The 23,280-nt window shown below is 39.3% G+C and overlaps 1 protein-coding gene across 1 annotated transcript; it reads right to left on the bottom strand.

Moving 5' to 3' along the window:
* Window positions 1-8,714: 8,714 nt before the first annotated feature.
* LOC134533353 (ice-structuring glycoprotein-like) lies at window positions 8,715-22,940 on the bottom strand. The gene is made up of 4 exons (XM_063370874.1): window positions 22,785-22,940; window positions 14,323-14,511; window positions 11,245-11,455; window positions 8,715-10,315 (listed from the first exon to the last, which is right to left on the bottom strand). The coding sequence occupies exons 1-4, from the start codon at window positions 22,938-22,940 to the stop codon at window positions 8,985-8,987; spliced, it is 1,887 nt and encodes a 628-aa protein (XP_063226944.1). The 3' UTR covers window positions 8,715-8,984.
* Between the last annotated feature and the right edge of the window lie 340 nt (window positions 22,941-23,280).

Genomic DNA, 23,280 nt, shown 5'->3' with positions numbered 1-23,280 from the left:
AGGAAGGAATTCGGTAGCAACAGATGAAACAGTTCAGAGAGTTGATGCAGTTGTTCGTGAGAGACGTCGATTCACGATTTCAGAACTGTCTGAACAATTCCCGCTCATTTCAAGGTCAGCCCTATACGCCATTGTTACAGACAATCTCGGATACAGGAAAATCTATGCCCGATGGGTACCCAAGATGTTGACTAACATCAACAAGGAGCGGCGAATGGCATCAGCCTTGTCGTTTTTGCTGCGTTACGCAGACGATGGTGAACACTTTTTGACTCAAATTGTTTCAGATGATGAAACATGGATTCATTTCGATAATGAAGAAACAAAACTTCAATCACAACAGTGGATGCACACTTATTCTCCAAACAAGCCGAAAAAGTTCAAACGGACATTCAGCACCAAGAAACAGATGGCTACAGTGTTCTGGGATCACCAAGGTGTGCTACTGGTTGATTTCATGGAGCCAGGGACAACAATCAATGCTGCTGCATACTGCGCGACACTACGACGGCTAAGACAGTCGATACGCAACACGCGGAGAGGAATGCTGACATCTGGTGTTGTCTTGCTTCATGACAACGCCCGACCGCATAGTGCCGCCGTAACACAACAATTCCTTGCAAGATTTCGATGGGAAGTGTTTGATCACCCTCCTTACAGTCCGGATTTGGCACCGAGTGACTATCACCTTTTCCCCACGTTGAAAAGGTGGCTTGGAGGACGACGCTTCAACACCAATTATGAACTGCAGAGCACTGTTAAAACGTGGCTGAATAGGCAGGAGGCATCATTTTATGCAGAGGGTATTGGAAAGCTGGTGCATCGGTACGACAAATGCCTCAATCTGCACGGTGATTATGTGGAAAAATAGAGTAAAGATGTACGTTTCTTTTGACATTAAAATAATTTCCCAATTCATTCCCGTTTTTTTATTACAGCCGATCGGAGGTTGAAAAAATATAACCCTCGTATTTTTTTCATAAAATTAAAAAAGAATCCTTAAAAATCGAATAATAATTACGGATTTTCAAGATGGTGACCTTGATGAAAATTGCAACGATGGCGGTCGAGGTCAAGGTCAATGTCAAAGCTCCCCACCAGCGGCTTAGAGTGTCTCGTCAATGAGGAATTCAAGCCGCTTTGGGGACATTTCAAGCTTCTGGCATTATTAGAGAATAAAACAGGAACTTTTCCCTCAAAACGGGATTTTTTCCCTCGAAATTGGGAAATTCATAGGAATTTGAAAAAAATTTGAGTCTTTTTTTGAGGAATTTTGAGGAAATTTGACACCAATATTGCTGCCATGGCGTCACAATCCAAGATGACGGTTGGCAATCAAAAACTCCGGACTCTGTACCATGTGCCTGTATGCCCATTTATATAATACTGATGTGAACACCAAACAATTATAATAAACTTATTAAGTTGAACTCATTGACTTTAAATTTATCTTGCCAATACTAATTTATGAATTCCAAAACGTTTTATTTTTTAAATAATACAAACCCTTGTTACAACTTAAAGATGTGATTTTTCGGAGTACGTTGAATAAGAGAATGTCTTTTAATGTATGTTTACTAAATATTTCCAATTTAAATACATTTTGATTTAATCAGAAGATTTTTTTAAAAATTTAAACTATTTAAAATAAATTACCCCTTAAGAAGTATAACTTCAAAAAGGTGTAAAATGAGTTGGTAGATTCTGTGCGTTTATAAATCATACCGCATAACTTACATCCCGCTTGATTAGCTCTACAGAACAAACTTCTATAACAAAAAAAATCGATCGTCTTTTCACCTATTTTGCGGTAGAATATAGAGAAATAGTAAATGTTAAAACATGATATTTAATCATAATTTTGAACGTTAATCTTTTTCAGTTTATTACCTTCATCTTAACATGCTTGATTAGGTATATAACACTAGCTACATACAGCTGCATAATGCTACATACTGTGGAGTAATTTCCTACATAAATGTGACTTTAGTTAATTTGGATTTTGATAGAACTTAATATTTCAGGACATGCATTGTAATTCAAAACGTAAATTACCAAGCGAAATTGCTGTTTTTTTTTATCATATAGCTTAACGTTATGTTTTTTTATATAGGTGAAAAAAAGGGAAATTGTATCTAACGTCCCCATAACCCGTCATGGAGGCTGATTTAAGGAAAACCCAGTTCTCAGTTAATATGTATGTAACATAAAAACTATCCCTGCCGAGTTTCAAGTATGTATTAAATATATCTGATAGATAGAGAAATTCTGGTCTTTAACGCCCCCAAAACCCTCCTTTAGAGCTGATTTTAAAAAAAGAATTCTTAGCGGATTCCTACGTAGCAAAAGGAGTAACGTGCCAAATTTCAAGTCTGTAGGTCTTATGGTTTCTGAGAATTCGTGATAAGTGAGTCACTGAATGGTATTTCGCTCCATATAAACTTTACCACCCGTTTAGGAATGGGAAGTCAAAAAATCCCTTTATAGTGCACCCCTAGGTTACTCAAGGAATATTTTCTCTAAATTTTAAAATCTCTAGGTCTACCGGTTTAGGCTGTGCGTTGTCAGTCAGTCAGTGAGTGTTAAGAGTTTTGTTAAGTAGACTATCTTATAACCCGCTGCTTCGCTCGCGCAAATTCAGGGTATTGTTTAAGTCTTACCAGTGAAAGAAATATATATGTGATTTATTCCAAACATTTTTACTAAATAAATAAAAGAAATAAATTGTAAGGGCATAAAATATTTGATTCATAACAAAACCGTTTAAAATGATATGCTTAGGCCTTTTTAATTTTTATTATAGATTAAATTTATCTGAATTTATAACTTATATTTTAGTGTGTTCGAAGATATAATGTACATTAATGAAATAAATTCTACTTACTTTCCATTCCACGAGGGAGACAATTTTAAAAAAAATGTTAAACATGCACCTATTTAATTGTATTTAATTATATTCAACCGTTTGCTCTAACACTTTCATTATTTATGGTTAAAGCTATGCTTGGAATAATAAAATAATTTCAATTTATTACAAATACTGCCATTATTTTGAAATATTTGCACAATTGCATAATTATTGTAAATGTGAAATACAGATAACAACTTTCTTATCCAAAGTTTTAGTTATTTCTTAGTTATTCTCAGTATTATTTTTTAAAACATTATAACTTTTTACACCTCTCCTTTTTGAACGCAATAATTCAGAACTAAATAACATGGCAATATTCGTTTACCAAATAAAACTAAAATCACACCTTTTTTTAAAGCAAATGTAAACTGCAAATAAATTACATTATATGTAGTTACTTTTATACTGAATTTAAATTCATTTGCCAACACTAATTTAGATGGATTACATAAAAATGTTTTCTAATAATAAAAACCCCTGTTACAACTTAAGGTGTGTACGTCGGAGAAAGTTAAAATAGAAAAAGTAGCTTAATTTATGTTTATTTAATATTTACAATATCTTAAATTAAGAATGATTACATCAAAATATATTATGTTTTAATTTAAAAATCTTATTTACAATATTTCACCCCTTCAGAAGTAGAACTTCAGCATTTAGTAAAAAAAATTGATGGATTTTGCATATTTATAAATCATACTACATAATGTACATCCCGCTAGATTAGCTTCAGAGATACGACTTTTGTAATAAAAAAAATTGACCACCATTTCATCCCTTTTGCGGTCAAATTAGTAAACTAGTATAGGTAAAAAACCATGTCATTAAATCATATAATGTACGTTATTCTTGCTCAGTTTGTTACCTCCATTATAATTTGCTTAGATATATGATTTACGAGTACTACTATAAAACCAAAGTTTCACTGCCTTTGGGGTCAATAAAGAAAAATGTAAAATCACCCTACGTAGTAAATTTTTTATGAGTTAATCATACTCAATTTCTTACATCCAGTTTTACTTGCTATGGAGGTATACGTTTTCTATGATAAAACCAAACTTACACTCTTTTCACTCCGTTAAAAGTTTAAATTCGGAAAATTTAAAAAAAAAATGCAATTCGTAACTCTAAAGGCCCGTTGATCATTATTAATTTATTACCCTTAAATATTAGATTCGGAAATATGCATTTTCTTTAAACCAAACTTAACCATTTGTCCCCCTTAGGGGCATAATTTTGCAAAGTAGTAAAATAATAATATGTAGTTTGATGTTTTTTTTAAAATTCTTACTAATAATTTACGTCTTACTTTATTCGTTTCGGAGGTACGATTATTTTTTTTAATAAAACAAAACTTATCCCCTTAAGGTTTTAATTTCGCAAAATGGTAAAATTGTAGTTGGTCGTTATCGTGTGTTTATTATTGGTATCCAATATCTTTCTTAGACTTTAGTAGTTTCAGATAGATAATTAAATATCTTAAAACAACATTTACCACTTTTTTTTATCCCTTGGGGGTGTTGAATTATGTAATTATTTATAGCCAAGATTTTACGTTAGCCAGAGACCTTTCCAATAAAAAAAAATCATCAAAATCCATCAAGTAGTTTTAGATTAATGCTGGAACAACAAATAAACAGAGTTACAATATTTGTTTTTTACCCTGTCATCCAATGTACAGACTTTTTACCTCGAAAAGTTTTATTATTAATGTAGATATCAAATACAAGGGGACCCTGCACTTTCCTATACCGGTAACATTGGTAACAATACTGTGTTTGGATTTTTTCATACCTAAAAGTGCCTGTAAAAACACCCTTTTTAGCCCTTTTTACGTTTAAAAAATACACTTTAAATAGGAAACTCTGAAACAAAACTTGTATATGCGAGTGCAGTGGCTCTTATGGACCTCTACACGCGGGATGGCGCCCCAGCCTCAACTCGCATGTGAGCTGGAGCTGTTGGTGCATGCAACAGGAACACCCTGAGAGAACCACAGGTCACAGCAACGTCCGCCACGTTTCCTATTTACGATTTGGCACGCTGGATGTGGCATCAGGATCCCTTTGGTGGAGGGCCAGTGACGTATCCCCATAACCATGGTCATGTTTATCTGAGTAGGAAATGGATTCACGCATTATAAATCCTCGCTAAATGGTCACAATCCACCAAGCGTTCCTGCTATAGCTGGTGGAGACATAAGATACGATGTCCATTTATTTGCCAGTTTCGCATACGCAGAAGTAGTGCGTAGTCGTTTATCTCAAGCAAAGAACACGACAAATAAGCATGCCTGACCCCGAAGTCCAAAACAGGCGGACTTCAAATTTGCAAGTTCTACGTCTTTGCGACCACGAGACGACCCCCGACCTTTTCCCTATCACTGTGGACACTGTGACCACTGACAAGCACTGGAGCGATTGTGCATTCCTGTTGCATGTCGTGTTACATATGCTTATAGCTACGGCAGCATTTGTGATATTTGGAATCATGTAAATTAGAACACACCCACGCAGAACTTGGCAACTCTCACGATACTCTCTTTCGAACATACGCCATTGCAGTTTTCCACTGTTTGTCATGGGAAATAATTCATAAATGCAAACATCAACCCACAGTAAACAAGCCCAAATCAGCTGATGAACAGAGAAACCCAACGATGAACCTAAACAGATATTATGACAACCCAACGACGACAGCACAGACGAACACATTCAAATTTAAATATCAGACAGCACAAGAATTACGTGCAAGGAATTCAGTAATGGAAAAAATAATAACAGCACAGAAGAACACAGTGGGCTAAAAACACGAGACAGTTCAAACAATAACAGTAAGTGCAGACAGACAAAAAACCTGGACAACGCAGCAAATATACGAACACAAAGATGAAGATAAATCGATATTATGTGCAACACAATTACGACAACACCAAAGAACACAGTTGCATGAATAATTTAAAGAACTATACTCTCGACGTGCGAATCACATGCGCTTAAAATTAGAAAAAATGTTAAATATTTCCAATGAGTAAAATTTGATTCATCTGTTCCAATTTAGTATGTAAATGTATACATTTATTTGATATTGAGAATTTTTATGAGTTTTTTGACGATGACTGTGAAGATAGTGGTGACGATGGTTTGATCGGCTAGGTGATGGTTTCAATTACCTTCCAGCGTCATGGGGTGTATTAGATGCGATAATACTGCGGTGATTCGCCCCTTTCATCCGCATTATGGACGTAAAGGGACAACATACGACCCAGTCATCAACCCAGACAGTACATTTTCCACGAGTGAAAAATCCACTACTCGACGCGGGATTGGCTCACCACCCAGAAACTCTAACACATACGATATATATATATGTATATAGGTATATATATATAAGCTCTCGCTCATATATATGACTCTTGCTCATGAGTGTTTTATTTTATATCTAAGTTATAACATATGGAGTTACGATAAAACGTAATTGGAACACATTTTCATATTTCATTAACAGGCCTGCTTAGTCTGATGACTTCAAGTGTCATGTAGCCTTGTGAGTGAGTTCTTATTCACCTTTCATAACAGACACAGCTATAGCAGAACACTCCTTGGAAACCAGACACAGCAATGATTTGACAAATTCCACGCCATAGCCAACATCCGACAATACAAGAAAAGATACATTCGAGAATCAGTAGAAATATTAAAACACCTATAGTACAGACAAAATAGACGAAAAAATGCTGAGTTTGCATTGATTCCCAACAAGCTGGATTTTTGCATAGGTCTTGAATACAACATTACGAATTATGTGTCAAAAGTCCCCACCGATCCCGCTTGTGCGTTGTTTTTTATTCGAGGTCAAAGATCACCAATTTATGTTTTTTACGTATATCTCTGAAACGATAAGAGCTACCGTAAAAATGTATCAGACAAAGTTTGTATATCGTAAAGTTTTCTACATAAATGGTATTAATACTTTTTTCCCTACGAATCACCATTCTAGAGTTACCGTGATTTAAAACCCCGTAAATACTAATAAGCACTCATATGCGGCCAGTATGCATCATCGGGTCTTCCATTTGAAGAAAACAATATTGGAGTATTGGTTTTTGAGACTCACGCACTCAAATACGGGGCAAATATACAATTTTGAGTGAGTCAACTATCCGTCCCTAATTCCATTGGTCGGTTGGCCTTGAGTAACATCTGCCTGCGGCACTCCATTGTACGGGTAGAAACCGGCTTATACCTGCTTTTTTCGAGGGACATAGCTGTAGTAAAGCCAGTCAGTTTTGAACGGTTTTTCGTAGTGAATAGACGTGTTTGTAGATTATATTTTCATTTTAAACTGTGCCGTTACAAAATTTTATAAAAATGTCAGAAGTTTGCTTCATTTGCACTTAGTCTTGTAAAGAATTCCGCGATCTACAAACTTTGTCTGGTCCATTTTTACGTTAGCTCTTGATACATTTGATACATCTCTGGCGAGTACTGAAAGTCTCGTTCACGTGTTTGTTTTTATTATTGTTCTCGCTTCTCCTATCAGTGTGACGCGTTTGGCGCGCGCAACAGTTCGGCAAACGTCAGACGTCGAGTGCGTGCGCTATCAGCATGACCCAGTTCTAGCGCCGGGCTGAAGCGCCGCAGTGACTAGGTCGCGAGATATCGATAACACGCGACCGTTAACATATCTGATTAAAAAAAGTATTGATTTCAAATGGCGAAGAACGCAAAACATATCTTCTGTTTCCGAATACCTCCTTAAAGACACAGTATTTTGAATGATTCTTTAAAAAAAATTATCTTTAAGTCTATAATTTTTGTAGACATTCCAAATAGTTCACAAATTTAAAGAAAAAAAATCCTTTGATGCAGACTTTCGTGAAAGGATGAGTGCCTCACGTACTATCTTTTATCTTTTTTTGGGAATCCAAACATAACTTAGAAACACAAAACTTAGAACAGTCATAATTAGGATTTCTCGAAAAATCCATATAGCTTAAAACTGTCATACGTTAGAACGAAGATGGCTTAGAAACACTAACGCCAAAATACACAACTTGGAAAAGTCGTCACTTAGAAATTCATAACTTAGAACTGCCATAACCTAGAAACATAAAATTATAACTGTCATTAAACTTGGCCAATCTGCATCTTGGAGTAAGTCTAAAGGTTTCATACTATTCAAAGCAAAGTATTAGTTTGCCCAATGGAGCACAGTAAAATTGTAAAATAGAAAGAAAAATCACTGCTTTTTATCATGTCACAAGCTCATAGTATTTTTGACATATTATTGCCAGTTCATTACAATATTTCAGCAACTGATAACTTTGAAGACTAATTACAAGCAAATTTTCGAGAAATAATAAATTCAGTCTTGTACTAAGTTAGTTAGCAATTTTAATAAATACCTAGTAAAACTAATAAAATTGTATACCATTATTTTTTTTTTTTAAATTTTTGACTGTTTTTAAGTAATTTTAAAGAATTGTTTTAAATGTATTTTGTGTTAGGAATGTTCTAAATTTTTGTTTTCAAAGTCGTATTTACTAATTACACCCTTTACAAATAATTTATTTCTGTGTATGGCAACTGAGGACAAATTACGTTCTATATAGGTATTTTACTCCAAACATTATAGTTGTTTGGGTAATTTTTCACATGGTTTTCGATATATATTAACACTATTGTATACAAACGATAGCTAGAGACCACACACAGATATAAAAAATTTCCACCAGTATTAGAAAATATATAGTTATTTTTGTTATTTTTATCACTGTGAGGTATCAGAATAAAGTTATGTATTTAATATAAAATATCACTTTATTCCATTTAAATAAATATATTTGCTCTGTTTTAGCCGAGCTTAAATACTGATTCATATACAAAGCATAGTGATAAATACAAAAACATACCTACAATAAATACAATATAAATTTCACCATTGTTAATCCTAGGTACTCTGTGTTAAACTTTATGTAACTTGATAGTACTAATGATGGTATGCGCAGTTGAATAGTGTGCAGTTGTCTTCGTTGCAGGTGGGCAGGTTAGCACAGGAAGGCCTCGCTGGCTCATCTCTTGCTCGGAGGTAGGTATGTCCTGTCAATGTTGCCGGTGGTAGTGCCGACCCCTCCTCCAGTCGCAGAGTCTCTGAAGGCACCCGCTCTGCTGGTGTCGAGAGGTGCATCGTAGGCGGGACGGCGCACCACAGCCCCGCCATTGGGTGGAACACCACCAGTGGTGAAGGCGGGATTGAAGGTGGCCGCCCGATCACCGTAGGGAGACACTGCAGGTGCGTAGCGGCCAGCATAGGCGGCCCCGAGAGGGGCGTAGCGGCCAGTATAGGCGGAACCGGGAGGCGAGTACCTGGCGGCTAGGGCGGCGGCGGTGGGCGTGACAGCAAGGGGCGAGTACCTGGCAGCTAGGGCGGCGGCGGTGGGCGTGACAGCAAGGGGCGAGTACCTGGCGGCTAGGGCAGCGGCGGTGGCTGGACTGTATGCCAGGGGCGAAACACCAGTGGCGGGGGCAGCACCGAGAGGCGAGTACCTGGCGGCTAGGGCGGCGGCGGTGGGCGTGACAGCAAGGGGCGAGTACCTGGCGGCTAGGGCAGCGGCGGTGGCTGGACTGTATGCCAGGGGCGAAACACCAGTGGCGGGGGCAGCACCGCGAGGCGAGTACCTGGCGGCCAGGGCGGCGGCGGTAGGCGTGACAGCAAGGGGCGAGTACCTGGCGGCTAGGGCGGCGGCGGTGGGCGTGACAGTAAGGGGCGAGTACCTGGCGGCTAGGGCGGCGGCGGTGGGCGTGACAGCAAGGGGCGAGTACCTGGCGGCTAGGGCGGCGGCGGTGGCTGGACTGTATGCCAGGGGCGAAACACCAGTGGCGGGGGCAGCACCGAGAGGCGAGTACCTGGCGGCTAGGGCGGCGGCGGTGGGCGTGACAGCAAGGGGCGAGTACCTGGCGGCTAGGGCGGCGGCGGCGGTGGCTGGACTGTATGCCAGGGGCGAAACACCAGTGGCGGGGGCAGCACCGAGAGGCGAGTACCTGGCGGCTAGGGCGGCGGCGGTGGCTGGACTGTATGCCAGGGGCGAAACACCAGTGGCGGGGGCAGCACCGAGAGGCGAGTACCTGGCGGCTAGGGCGGCGGCGGTGGCTGGACTGTATGCCAGGGGCGAAACACCAGTGGCGGGGGCAGCACCGAGAGGCGAGTACCTGGCGGCTAGGGCGGCGGCGGTGGGCGTGACAGCAAGGGGCGAGTACCTGGCGGCTAGGGCGGCGGCGGTGGGCGTGACAGCAAGGGGCGAGTACCTGGCGGCTAGGGCGGCGGCGGTGGGCGTGACAGCAAGGGGCGAGTACCTGGCGGCTAGGGCGGCGGCGGAAGGATTGCGCCCAGCAAGTGACACCGCTGGAAAACCAAGAACAGAATTGTAGTTAGATAAATACTATACGTGAAAGAACAAAGTTTGTTCACAATCGCAGTAAAACTTATGATATGGACTTTTATCTATAAAGACTTTGCAACTTGAAACTGCAGTTTATTAGTATAATGTTTAGGTAGGCCTTAAAAGCTAACAATATGATTAAACTTATTTTACGGGTAACCTGCATTCAAATTTTGTTACGGGCTTCCTGATTGAGGTTTTCTACTATAACCGAACACCTTTCCACGTAGGCCAAATGTTGGGATAGATCCTTACTAAGTATATGGCTATATCGATAGTCTGTGTCGTTATGACGACTTTATCGATGAGACTTTAAGGGCAAGTTTTTTTAGTACTCGCCAGTGATGTGTAAACATTAACCTTGGTAACGAGCAAATTCGTTTGTTCTCGTGTTTCAAATAAACTTATAATGCGAAACTCGGAAACGAAATTTAACATAGAATTCTTTAAAATAATACTGAGTGTGATGAATATATTCGCAAATTGTGTTTTCAACTACATGTATTGGCGCTAATTACACGCAGTTTCCGCACCCGCCACTATAATTCACTGCCGGATAAGCTACGTCGACTGGCGAATCATTCCATTTGAAAACCGAAATTTTAAATTATATAATGAAACGACTCCGATAAAAGCAAAAAAATACTTGGAAAAATATTAAACCCTGGCTTTTGACTTGATTTTCGACAAGGGAATTTTATCAAAGTACTACCCATCTTGTTAAAAATTCATCAAACTGTTAATACAATCAATTTTCCCTTTGGCTTTGTGAAGTTTGGTTCGCGCCATCCGCCACAGAGGGCAGCACCGCGGCTACACAGACTGCCAAGTGCGGTGTGCCGAGAGCCAACTGGCGCGAACACCGCAGATTGACGCACAGCTGGAGGTGTACCTGCGGGGGTCGCCGAGCTGAGGACTCCGCTGGCCGCGTCCACGGCCGCCATGGCGACCACCACGGCGTCGTTGACGGAGTAGAAGCTCTCGGCGAGGCCGCAGGCGAAGTTGTACCACCAGTCGCACACCAGCTCCCTCTGGTTGAACACCGTGCCGTTGGGGCACAGGAAGGACGCGCCCCGGCCGCCGTCGCCGCAGATGTAGAAGGCCTGCGGGCAGACGCACCGCGGCTCCACGGAGACAAACACCCTTTGAGTTCTGACTCCTTTTCGATGGTGAGGTCATGTGAAACAATTTGAATTGGTATGGTCTTACGTCGCAATGGAGGGCTCCGCCTGAGAGCTTCGGGAAAAAACAACGGGATTTCCAAACTACTCAAGATATCCGAGTGGTTTCCGCTTACGAAAAGCATTTAAGAGTTCGCTGAGGGCCGAAAAGTTCTTTTGATTTCGGATTAAGTTTCTAAACTGTATTTTTAGAAAAGTTAAAATGGCTAAAACGGATGTTTTCAGAGAATTTTTTTAGGCGTAAAACAACCGGTAAAGATTCTTAAAAGCACTTAAGTGACTTGCATTACACCTTTATCTTCATTTCTCCGCAACATAATGTTGCGGTCACCGCTCACATTTCACAGTTATCCTGTGACTACGAGAAGACCACGCGCCAGTTCAGAGCCTTGCGCTTAGAGGCGATACCGCGCTTATCATCCCGCCTCGCTAACACAGATATTTCCCTGAAGAGGCGGGCCTCCTAAGACGACCAGGTATATTACATTTTAAGACATCGACGCGTTTTACGGTGTCTGTAGAACTTTATTCAACTAACCCTCTTCCAGACGCTTTGCGTTCCATCTGAAATACTTTTTTATTACTATCTATACGAATATGATAAACAGAGTGTGTGTGAGTTTTTTTGTTGTAAGAAGTCGAATTTGAAAACTACTGTACTGATTACAAAAATGATTTCATTTTTATAAATCTACAATATTCCTGCCTTATCAAAAAAAAGATTATTTTAAAAAATTACCGAATCCTGAGAAAAACAAACAAATCAACTGCTTTCTTGGCTTATGATGATTAAACGGTTACAAATATCTTTTTCTACCCGCACGAAGCCGGTTACTGGTTATAGTTTGCAATAACTTGTTCAGCTGCAATTTAAAGGCGTATGCTAAAATTTAGCCTTAAGTCGTGTACATGATACCAACTTAATTTTTTAAGCGATTTTTGTTCGTCTAATTTAAGTAGATGCTGTATAACATTTATAAAGTATCTGGTGATAAGCCTTTGATGAAACATAAAATGGAAGATAGTCATTGTTATAAATTAACAGGAATAGCCCTTAGACAATAGTATCGATTAGAAAAAAAACTAACCAGAATGACGTATGAAACTGAGTCTAAGACCCCTTTTATTCACGCGCTGGCATAAACCCCGCGTTGGGAAACCACGTATGGGTCAAATATTAGGACAGTATCTCCACACGCTATGTTTTGTAAGCCGAAACACTCGTAGCAACGATGCGCAACGTTTCAGCGTGTCTAACAGCATCAAACACATTGCAGACCAATACTGGACAGCTCCAAGATATTTGTGTAAAAGTATGGCGTTGTTGACACGTCAGTCGCATAGGTATGCCCAGTATGAACAATATACACGTTTAATACATATAGTACCAACATTATGACAACGAAAATATTTTTTTTCTCGTAGAAAAACATTTTCCGGATATTTCTACAAATTCAAGGGAAAATATAAAGCTGCAATGTTTTAAATATAATGTTTTAATAAGTTAATCATGTTTGACGCAAGATAATGTAGTCAGTTCTAGTTGGTTTTTGACCGACGTGGACTTGTATAGAGAAGTAGTAGGTGCAAAATGAGTGAGTTAGACTTTGAGCGTTTTATTGTCGAGATAAAATGGAGGCCGTGTATTTGGATGACGTGTTATGAAAACTATAAAAAAAAAGGAATTTAAGAAGCTGAGTGGTTAATAGCTGTTTTTACAATTGGAATTAATAACTTTACCAGTAACAAGTAGGTCGTGCACCCATATTTTGAACGCCATGTTTTCGTACCTACTGATTCAAAACAGCGCATAGGACGGCCATGTGCCTAGAAGGGAAATAACTATATTTTATTTATCTCACTGACGCCTGGTGCAACAGCCAGTGGAAGAAGAGTAGAGTGCCATTTGGCGGAACTTGAGAACTGTTTATATGTATCAATCATTTTTTGGCAAGAAAGTGTCGAGATATTACAATGCTCAAGTATAATTCCTGCTTTAAAAATAAATTAATGGAATAACTTAGATAATGTCACTAGCAATAGGCCTACATTTAATACAAAACCCTAAAAAATGTTTCGTGGTTATAATTGTTAAAGTCAACGTAACTCATATTAATTTACATGTTGAAAAACTGTGCTCACAAACTGCTGGCCAGATGTCCAGGGATAATCATTTGATAGTTAATATAGGTTTTTTTTACTAAAACTAACAACATATGCTAAATACAGCGCTAAATTTCATTCACTAAAGTTAACAATAACATTCAAATGCAATATGACTTCGCAGAGGATGAGTGCATAGTCGTGCGCATGGCCTGCCGTGCGCTGGTTTTTTAACTATGAACCCGGCATAGCTGCAGTGTAATTACCGCTACCGCAGCCAACAAAGGCGTTCGCACATGCAAAAGGCATTGATTAGTGGGCCCGCCTAGTCAGTGTTAGTGAGGCGGGATGATAAGTGCGACGCTCGCTAATGCTTCTAGCGCGGTGTCTCCTCTGACAGGTGACCGTAACATTATATGGCGGAGAAACGAAGATGAAGTTGTAATGCAAGTCCCCTAAGTGCTTTCAGGAATTTTTACCGGTTATTTTAAGCTTAAAATATTTAATATTACTCTGAAAACAGACACTTTAGCCATTTTAACTTTTCTAAAAATATAGTTTAAAACCTAATCGGGAAACAAAACTACTTATCGGCCCTCGGCGAGTTCTTAAATGGTTTTCGTGAACAGACCTCGCTTGGACATCGTGAAGCTCTAGACACGGGTAGGCGGGGCCAGCACTAGTACCTGGCAGCCGGCGAGAGGGTCGGCGTAGTAGCCGGGCACGCGGCGCGCGGCGCACGTGAAGCCGGTGGCGGGCACGCGCGCGTGCACCGGGTAGTCGACGCCGGCCAGCCCGGGGATCTCGTCGCCGTACACGTAGTGGTCATCCACGAGTGGCCGGCCGAACGGGTTCCCGCCCTCGGGGATCTGCGCCTGCGCACAACACCGCGCCGTCAGCCTCGCTCGTGCCGCTGGCAGAGTGGCGTAGTGTTACGACACAAATAAAACTGTCGGGAGACAGATTAACTGAAGTATAGCATACCATTCAACTTGGGATGTATAAAGATAAAACAGTTTCAAATAAATGGATTTATTTGCCATCTAATTGTAGGTTGAATCAAAAATGTTCGGAATAGTGGAATGAATGCGTGATAGCGACATGAGATGCTGTGGCGAGTTCTTTCCCCGGGTGGAAGCTAGTCCAGTTGCGACCCTGCTTGCGATTCGCCCACACAACTGTCAACAAGCCTGCTGTAAGTACGGCTCTGCAACAAACACGCTTTTCTAAGAGTACGTCGAGGCGATGACTCATTAGATAGTTACAAAAAACTAAACCCGCAACTCTCAAGTTGTGCGCTTCATGCGGGAGAGTCAACACGATTGCAACACTGGATTTGCCGTATTTTCGTCCCGGTAGTTGTGTACTTTATTGTTCAGTTTTATTTTAGTAATAAAATTACTTGCCGAAAACAAATATTACAGCAGAAGTGCTCGATATCAATTTTTCATTGCAACAAACTCAAATACTCGCGCATTTACATAATGGCATACTTGCAAACTAACTCGGATGCTACTAACACACGCGTTCTTCGACACTCGCATATCTGTACTTTCGTCTTCTTACGTTTGTATACTTGCACACTTATATCCTTGTTTCAAATATGTGGGTACCCTAAAACCTTGTTATCCCTCAATCTGTGAAGTTTCTTTTCTAGTGAGCAGGGCGGCCACGCACCCACTTTTTCTTAGTTAAAATTGTTAAATGAAAAGAATTAGTTTTTGTTGAGCTTATTTGAATACACTAATAATATAATATTAAGTACTTACTGCATTTAAACGCGGACATACAAAGCGCTAAAAAAATTTGCAAGCTCGACAATAAGTCCAAATAGACGCAGTTATGCAATACTGAAGAAACTTCCATTTCTTAATTTCGGGATATTGTTTTTAAAATAATATCAACACTTTTCGGTTACTTTGAAAATTGACCAATATGGAAAACTATGATGTCAAATTATGAGGTTGTGATGTAAGTTTAAGCTTTATTCGCAAGGATTTGTGAAAATGGCTGTAGAACAGGAAAGTTGTTTTCGAAGTCGGTCCCTGATTGCACAAATACGTCCATGACGCTGCTATAAGCAAAGGCTGGTGAGGTTGATCACAGTCCGAGTATTATCGTGTCCAGTTGTCGTCAGTCCACATTACACCGGCGGCAATCAAGACTCTCCTAGTTCATTGTGCCTGTTTCGTTTTACTTCAAACCACCTTGGTCATCTGTTCCTGCAACATGATTTCATGCAAAAACACCAACATTTTGCATAAACAATAACTTAATAAATATGTTTAGCTGGAACTTAAAATATTATTCTGGCACTATTGTACGTAATAAATTAAAGTTTAGGCCTATACTTATTTTTCATTTTTACTTCAACTATATGAATATTGTTTATAAAAATCGTACATTTTGTTATAACAATAACTTTGTTGTTGTTGTTGTTAACATAATTACTACTATGAAACGGCGTTCATTGAGAGGAAAAAATCAATCCATGATGCGATACCTTATTTATAATAATTCTGTGACTTTACGAAAACGATTGCAGTAAAAGGTAAGAAATTGTTTTTAAAGGAGAAATACTTTTTTGTGAAGCATGAAAGTTATTTGTTATCTTTACCTTAATGAAGGCTCCGCACGAGAGAAGAATGATCAACTTTAACCTCATGGTGGTCTTGAAGACTGGGAACTGCCCTAAAACAATAAATATATATGAGCGAGTCAGAACTCGCCAGTGATGTGTAACATCTGTCCTCGGTAAAGAGCTAATTCATGTGTTCTCATGTTGCAAATATACTTACATATAGTATGAAACTCGGACACGAAATTTAACGCAGTATTCTTTAAAATAATATGAAGTCTGATAAATATACCAGGATTGTATTTTCAACTACATTTCTTAACTAAATCACAATTAGTTTCCGCACCCACCACTAGAATTCGTTGCCGGAGCAGCTACGTTGACTATTGAATCACATGATTTGTAATTGAATCATATGATTTGCAGAGCAAATTTAAAAATATACATTTTGAAACGGCTCCTATAAAAGCTAAAAAGACTTGCAAAGAAAATAAAACCCCGGCTTTGAACCTGATTTTCCACAAGGTATTTTATTAAAATACTGCCTGTCTTGTTAAAAATCACTAAAAAGTTATTACTATAAAGTTTCCTTTTGGCTTAGAGTACTTCGATTCGCGCCGCCCGGCTAAGATGGCAGCACAGGTTTACATAGTTCCGTTTCGTGCGACTCCCATTCTATTCACAAAATTGTTCCGATGAAATGCCGTATACCGAGAGCTAAGATGCTACACATGCCGTGCACGTATAAGCCATGCTTCTTACTTGCCAGTGGGTTGTCTGTGGCTCTCACGGCAGTGGCTGGGGCTGATGTGATGGACCGCCGGGGCCGGCTCCTTATATACGCCTCGCGGATATGCCAACAGGAGGTCAGCAGGGCTGTAGCCGTCGATGAAGATGCAACATCTCGTGCCAGCCATTCCCCTCCCCCCTCCACACACTCTACCCTTCTCAAAAACACCTCCGTGGAACTGGACCGACGAGAAAGCAAGCTATCCCAATTCCGATTTTTTTCTTTCTTGCCCCTCCGGGACGGAATCCTCGGAGTGCTCGATTATTATTCCTCCGCGCCTCCTGCAGTGAGGCAACTGCTGCCCGCCTTCGCGTCACGTGAGCGCCAGGCACCTTCCACGCCTGCACCCCGTACATCCCACTACCGCCCGTGACTACACAGGGTGAGTCTGAATGCGACCGACCTGCCTCGGCTGCGGGTTCGTCGCTCAGAATAAGTTCCCAACATCTGCACGACTTCCCAAGGGTCGTGTTCGTCTTTCAAGTTGGATCCGAACAACAGTTTTATTACAAACTAGCTGGGATAGGTACTCGGCGTTGCCTGGGCTGAACACTGGGTGATATATTGTTCGTGAGTTAAAGCAAGCACAATAACTATTATTTAATTAATTATGAAACTTATTGATTATCTAGATCGAAAAATAACAAAGTCACCTTAATCCAAACACATGCAAAGTCAATTGTTAGAGAAATAGATAACACAAAGCTATCCGAAAAGAAAATATAGAGATCCTAGAATACCCCAAAACAAGACGTATCGGACGCACCAAACGATAGTGAGTTTAAAATTCAAGGCAATGCCATCTATTGACGAAGTTCTAAACTAAACTGGTATTAGCGCCGTTAGTTTTCTAGCTGCCGCGAGCTCCACTAAGCGATCGGATCTCATCAAGGAGAAGGATAGGAAGTTGCCAGACCTTACTGTATGACCGTGTGGCGGACATGGAGAAATGACACTTATTCATTGTTTTTATGTCTAAGACCTATGATTTTCTGTTATAAAAATGAATTTCTCCATGGCGATCGGTTGAACGGTATAGAAGTTGATGCGCTGCAGCACAATATAATAGAGAGTTACAAAAAAAAACCTTTTCCATGAAAAAAAAAAAACACTTCAATATGCCAACTTTCATGATGATCGGACATACGGGGTAGGAGTTTATCAATCTCATATAGATATATAAATTTTTATTTATCTAAATAATAGAGAAAGTAAAATATTTAAGATGTAACACTGAGTTTAATTGAATGATGTTCTACAATCACCACGAATATCGTCGCTGGTGAAAAATTATTTTACTGGCATGTTGGCGGTGATATTAATTTTCCACATATTTTTGTGACGTTTTAATACCCCCAATTATTTCAATGAAATAAATTTTTGACAGCGACAATATTAGAGGTGGTTGTCTAACTGCATTCAGTTAAACATAATCCCGACGCTAAGTTTTACAACTTAAATACTTTCTCTATTATTTATAATAAAAAGTTGTTCAGATCCTACTTGAAAGACGTGTAGCCTTGGGAAGCACTTAGGCGATAAGTCGTAGAGATTATTTCAACCTATTTTATCGTGATAAACCAACAACCGAAGATAGTCGGTCGACTTCATAACTTCATGTACGAATAGCTAACCGCTGTAAGATAACACGTTCACAATGTTATATTTTACAGAAGAGCCAATGGACCTATTGGTTGTGTACGAATCCTCCTGAAGTTCCTATTTATACGCACCAGTCTCCGGAGCTGACATCGCAGGGTCTGTCCGAACTGAAAGTGAAGTATGCGAGTATGCAAGTAAACTAATCTGTTTACTTCTCACGTACTTCGAGTAAAGAAACGTCAACCTTTTGAAAAACATTTTGTAGGTTACATACAACATTTTAACTAAATTTTAGAACTATAAAATTATTTTCACTTTATATTTTAGTTTATAAATATTTGAACATAATGGAGTGTCAACATATATTTACACATCCATACCGATTGTAGCTACGAAACAATAGTTAAATCTTAAAGTAAATTGTGGTAATATATGTGTTAAAAATTAATAATTTCTGTTAAACATTTTTTAATAAAATTTATTTGCTGAAAATTTTAACAAGGTGTTTGATGGCTAATACCGTTTGAATAGACCAAACTTTGAACGCATCCGGATTCGCCAAGTACGCCAAAAGGTCAAGTGTATGACCTACGCAAGGTCACAAGTACACAGCTGTGTGGGTACTTGAATTCGGACGCAGCCTTAAAATATAAATCAATTTACTAGTTAAATATGTCTAATCTTGTATTTGTACTTTTGCTCAATATGCACTTGTAACACATTTTTGTGAAGTCCGTGAAAACCTCAGTGTGTGTCCTTTATAGGTTATAATTACACTTTATCTTTGTTCTACCAACCAATAATATTTTGATTCTAAAAATCATTACATAAATATTTATTGGTACAACACATTTTCATTTCAGTAAAATGCGATTAATTTATAATACTTAAGTACTATGTAAGTTTTTCATTTGTTACGTTGTCGCTGTGACGTCATTTCCACTCTCAAGTCTCAGAGGAGGAGAGGAAATCTAAAAACCTGAACTTACCCGACCGACTGTATTGATTTGATTTGATTTTTTATTTCATTCAATAGACCATACAATAATGGTATAGAATATGTCAAAAAAAATTACAAATACACATAAATACAAACACATGAACAGGTACAAGAACAGTATTAAAAGCATTACAAAATTTAAATAATATAATATAACAGCTTCTCTTCCATGAATAAGCACCTATTATATATTATACATAAAAGAAATTATATATAAAAGAAAAGTCATACATAAAAACGAGTACCTATTTAGAATACCCTTGACTTGCTCTCGATATTTTCTGTCGAGATGACTCGATGGATGTAAGGATATACATAGAGTGGTCCACGAGGTGTGGTGGGCTCGAGCAGGAGAGGCTATGGTTTCACACTGGAGCCATCCTTTGACCAGGAGTGGTTCCCACCGTGGTTCCCACTGAGGCCGGTACTCCAACTGCACCTGTACCCTAACCGTATTCCTAGTGCAAGACAGGACACGGCCAGTCCCTTGTTTTTAGGAAGCGGATTTCAGTGTCCTATCCGTGACCTATCTGTTTCCCAAATTCTGCGTATACGCAGAGCTCACTTTTTCGTTAATTTCGTGACGAACTATACATATCGGTGTGGCAAATGAAACTTTGTGGTAGCGCAACTATCCTGGATTATATATTTTGTACAATTTTATGTCCATAAAAAGAAATAATAGCGATTTATAAAGTACTTGAGAAAATTAAAATAGCTAATTGTAATTCGTGCGACGGTGCTGCTTTCCCAATGTATCGATAGTTGCCAAACGTCCATTAGAATGGGTTGGAACCAGTTTCTAGCCTCGCGCAGGGTACTGTTGTTTAAAACGAATGTTGATTGGTCCCTTAATGGGATACGGTTTAGACACGTTCTAGAATACGGCCCGTGAGTTAGGTTTTGGTTGTATCACAACAAGGCAATGCTTACTCGCCACCTCACCCTAGTGTCTTGGAATCCCGGCCTGTGACATATTATTTATTCACGCGTTCGCGTTTCCTCGAATGCCGGGTTTTCAATCTTCATTTGGTTCAAATGCATCTTTTTATTTGCGGACGGACCGTATTTGCAAACGCTGAGTTTTGTAAACTTGAACTCTGGTACTTACGACACGCAGCGTTTGAGCGTTTCCTGATACCGCCATGTTGTATTCACAGTCGCATGGCTACCAACTCTGTCACTCCCGCCGAGGTCGCCGTCACTCAATCTGCCTGATGTTTGGTGTGTACTTGTTGAGATAAATAAAGAAGAGTTAAAAAATCATCATTTCCGTGCCATGTACAATCCGTATTTATTTACTGTAAAACCTCTACAGCTTTCGTCTAAATTATTTTTTATACGACCAATCAGGGTCGGCAAAACCACTGGTTGACTGGCAAAAAAATATTCGTAACACCCTTAGTAGGCTAGCTATTAAATCCGTTCGAATTGTTTTTAAACCTTTTAAATATCATCTAAAACTTTTTTCTCAAACCATTCTTGATACAACCAACCATTGCTGTAAAGGGTAGAGAAAAAAGAGGTTAAAAGGACAAAAACATGCATAACCACTTATTAAGTAAACTATAAAATATATAATAATTAATTGTAAATCTTCAAAAATTCTTACAATTTTGATCTGTAACCATTTTTTATTAGATAAACTATTACTGCAAGGGGTTAAAAAAAACCGGCGTGGAATAAAGAATTAATAAAACTTCCGTACCATGTACACTTTCGAACCCGTTGTTATTTATTTTAAGCTTTCTAAATGCTGTCTAAAACTGTTGTCTACTATATATTTTTATGTAACCAACCATTACTGCGAGGGGTGGAAATAACAATGGCTGAAAGACAAAAGGATATTACAACTCTTTTAGTATGTATACAATGAAATCCGTTATAATTTATTGTAAAAACACTGAACATTATTTAAAATATTTGGATGAAAAAATTTTTAGATGATCTATTATAATGAACACTGGGGTTGAAATAAAAAATATATAATTCATGTTTCCCCTACTATCAAATTCGTTCGAATTTATTTTAAACCAATTTAATATTACCTTCAACTTTGATCCAAATAAACTTAACGAGACTTTATTCTCTGCTTCGCTGGGATGTGGGTGGTATGGAGCGTGTTTGAAATACCACGTTGTGAAATACACTTGCAAGCGTGGATGTGTTGTTGGGAAGATTTATTATCCTTTGTAACCCACACAAGTAGCTTTCCGCTCAAAGCTAAAGAAAATAGTCCACAGATAGTTTACGTGCTCGTGCAATTTGAATAATGAAAAGTTAAAATTTAAGACGTGCAACAGTTTTCATGTCGAACAACTGCACATCATTAAACGGGACCACCACACAGGACAAGCGTCCAGATACGTGTGTTACTGTTATGGCGTACATAAGAGAACATCATATGACTTAATAGCTCCTGTGTACAGATAATAGCAATTTTAAGGGGACATGTTCCGTTCCAGGTAATTATTTTAAATTTATGTTTAACACGGTTAAATTTTAACACTTTTTAAATGGCGGAACTTCAACAAAATAAAAAAAATATATTGTGCCTACTTTTTTTTGTTGCATAATTAGCTAGCAAGGTTCAATTTTTAACTTTCACGTGACCTGCAGAAAATCGGATGGCCCGAAAAATGTTCGTCCGTGGAAAGCTGGGCAGGCTCTAACTTCTGACGGACGGACTGCATGGAGCTCGGCCTGTGAGCTGGTGCAGGTCGTTCAGTTGTTTTCAATAACAACATTGCGGTTCTTAAAACTCATGTCAAATCCATTTAATCACGACTCTGAATATTTTTGATGAAATGCTAATACAGTACGTACAAAAAAACGACATAACTAGCAAACAATATAAGTCTTGGAGAGACAAAAAACATGTATTGTTGGCAGCACTTATTTGGGAATAATTTCTGACGGCCGAATGAAAGGTAAATCGCTTGGCCAAATGCACTTTGGCGGCATGCCTTTCCTCCATTCCCCTTCCCCCCTGAAACCTGAATAATTGTCATATTTCCTCCAAATTTCATATTATATTTTACCAATCTTACTAAAGTTTTATTTTACTGCAGTGCTAATGAAAATGGGACGCTTCTGAACCACAAATAAAATTTACTAAATATTTCCATTCTAAATGTACTAAAATTGTATTAGAAAATTTACTTTGGCCACCCCTGACCTTCATGCCGGATGGGCCCTGGTGGATGCGCTTGGTTGACGGACTAAAAGTGACGAACCTTAGCTCATCTCCCAGCCAGGTGCGTGCCAAGGTCAGGCATCCAGGTAGCGTCTCTGCAGCCCGCTCCGGGACCCTGGCACTGGCGCACTGCATCATGTCTCCGGTCGATGGGTCGATGGGTCGATGGGTCGATGGGTCGACTGCCTGCCCGCACGCTCCAGGTATCGCAACCAGAGGGCGTGTTGTTCCCTGGAAGTGAGCTGTTCGATTGCACAACTCGACCACGAGTTCACCCAAGGATAAAAAAAATCGCGATTGCTACTTAGATGTAAGGTTAACCGGGTACGTGCTCCGCCTTAATCACGCATCTGCTCCTCAGAAATCCACGTGCTTCCAGAAGAGGAAGAAACGGCATCGGCTGATGATGCCGAAACCTCCTCGTGGAGAAGAGATTGTTACGAAAAATCAATCAAATGTGTTATCCTGACACATTTGC

Source organism: Bacillus rossius, chromosome 6 (assembly GCF_032445375.1).
Source record: "Bacillus rossius redtenbacheri isolate Brsri chromosome 6, Brsri_v3, whole genome shotgun sequence".
NCBI lineage: Eukaryota > Metazoa > Arthropoda > Insecta > Phasmatodea > Bacillidae > Bacillus > Bacillus rossius.
This window is presented reverse-complemented; position numbering and strand designations above follow the sequence as displayed.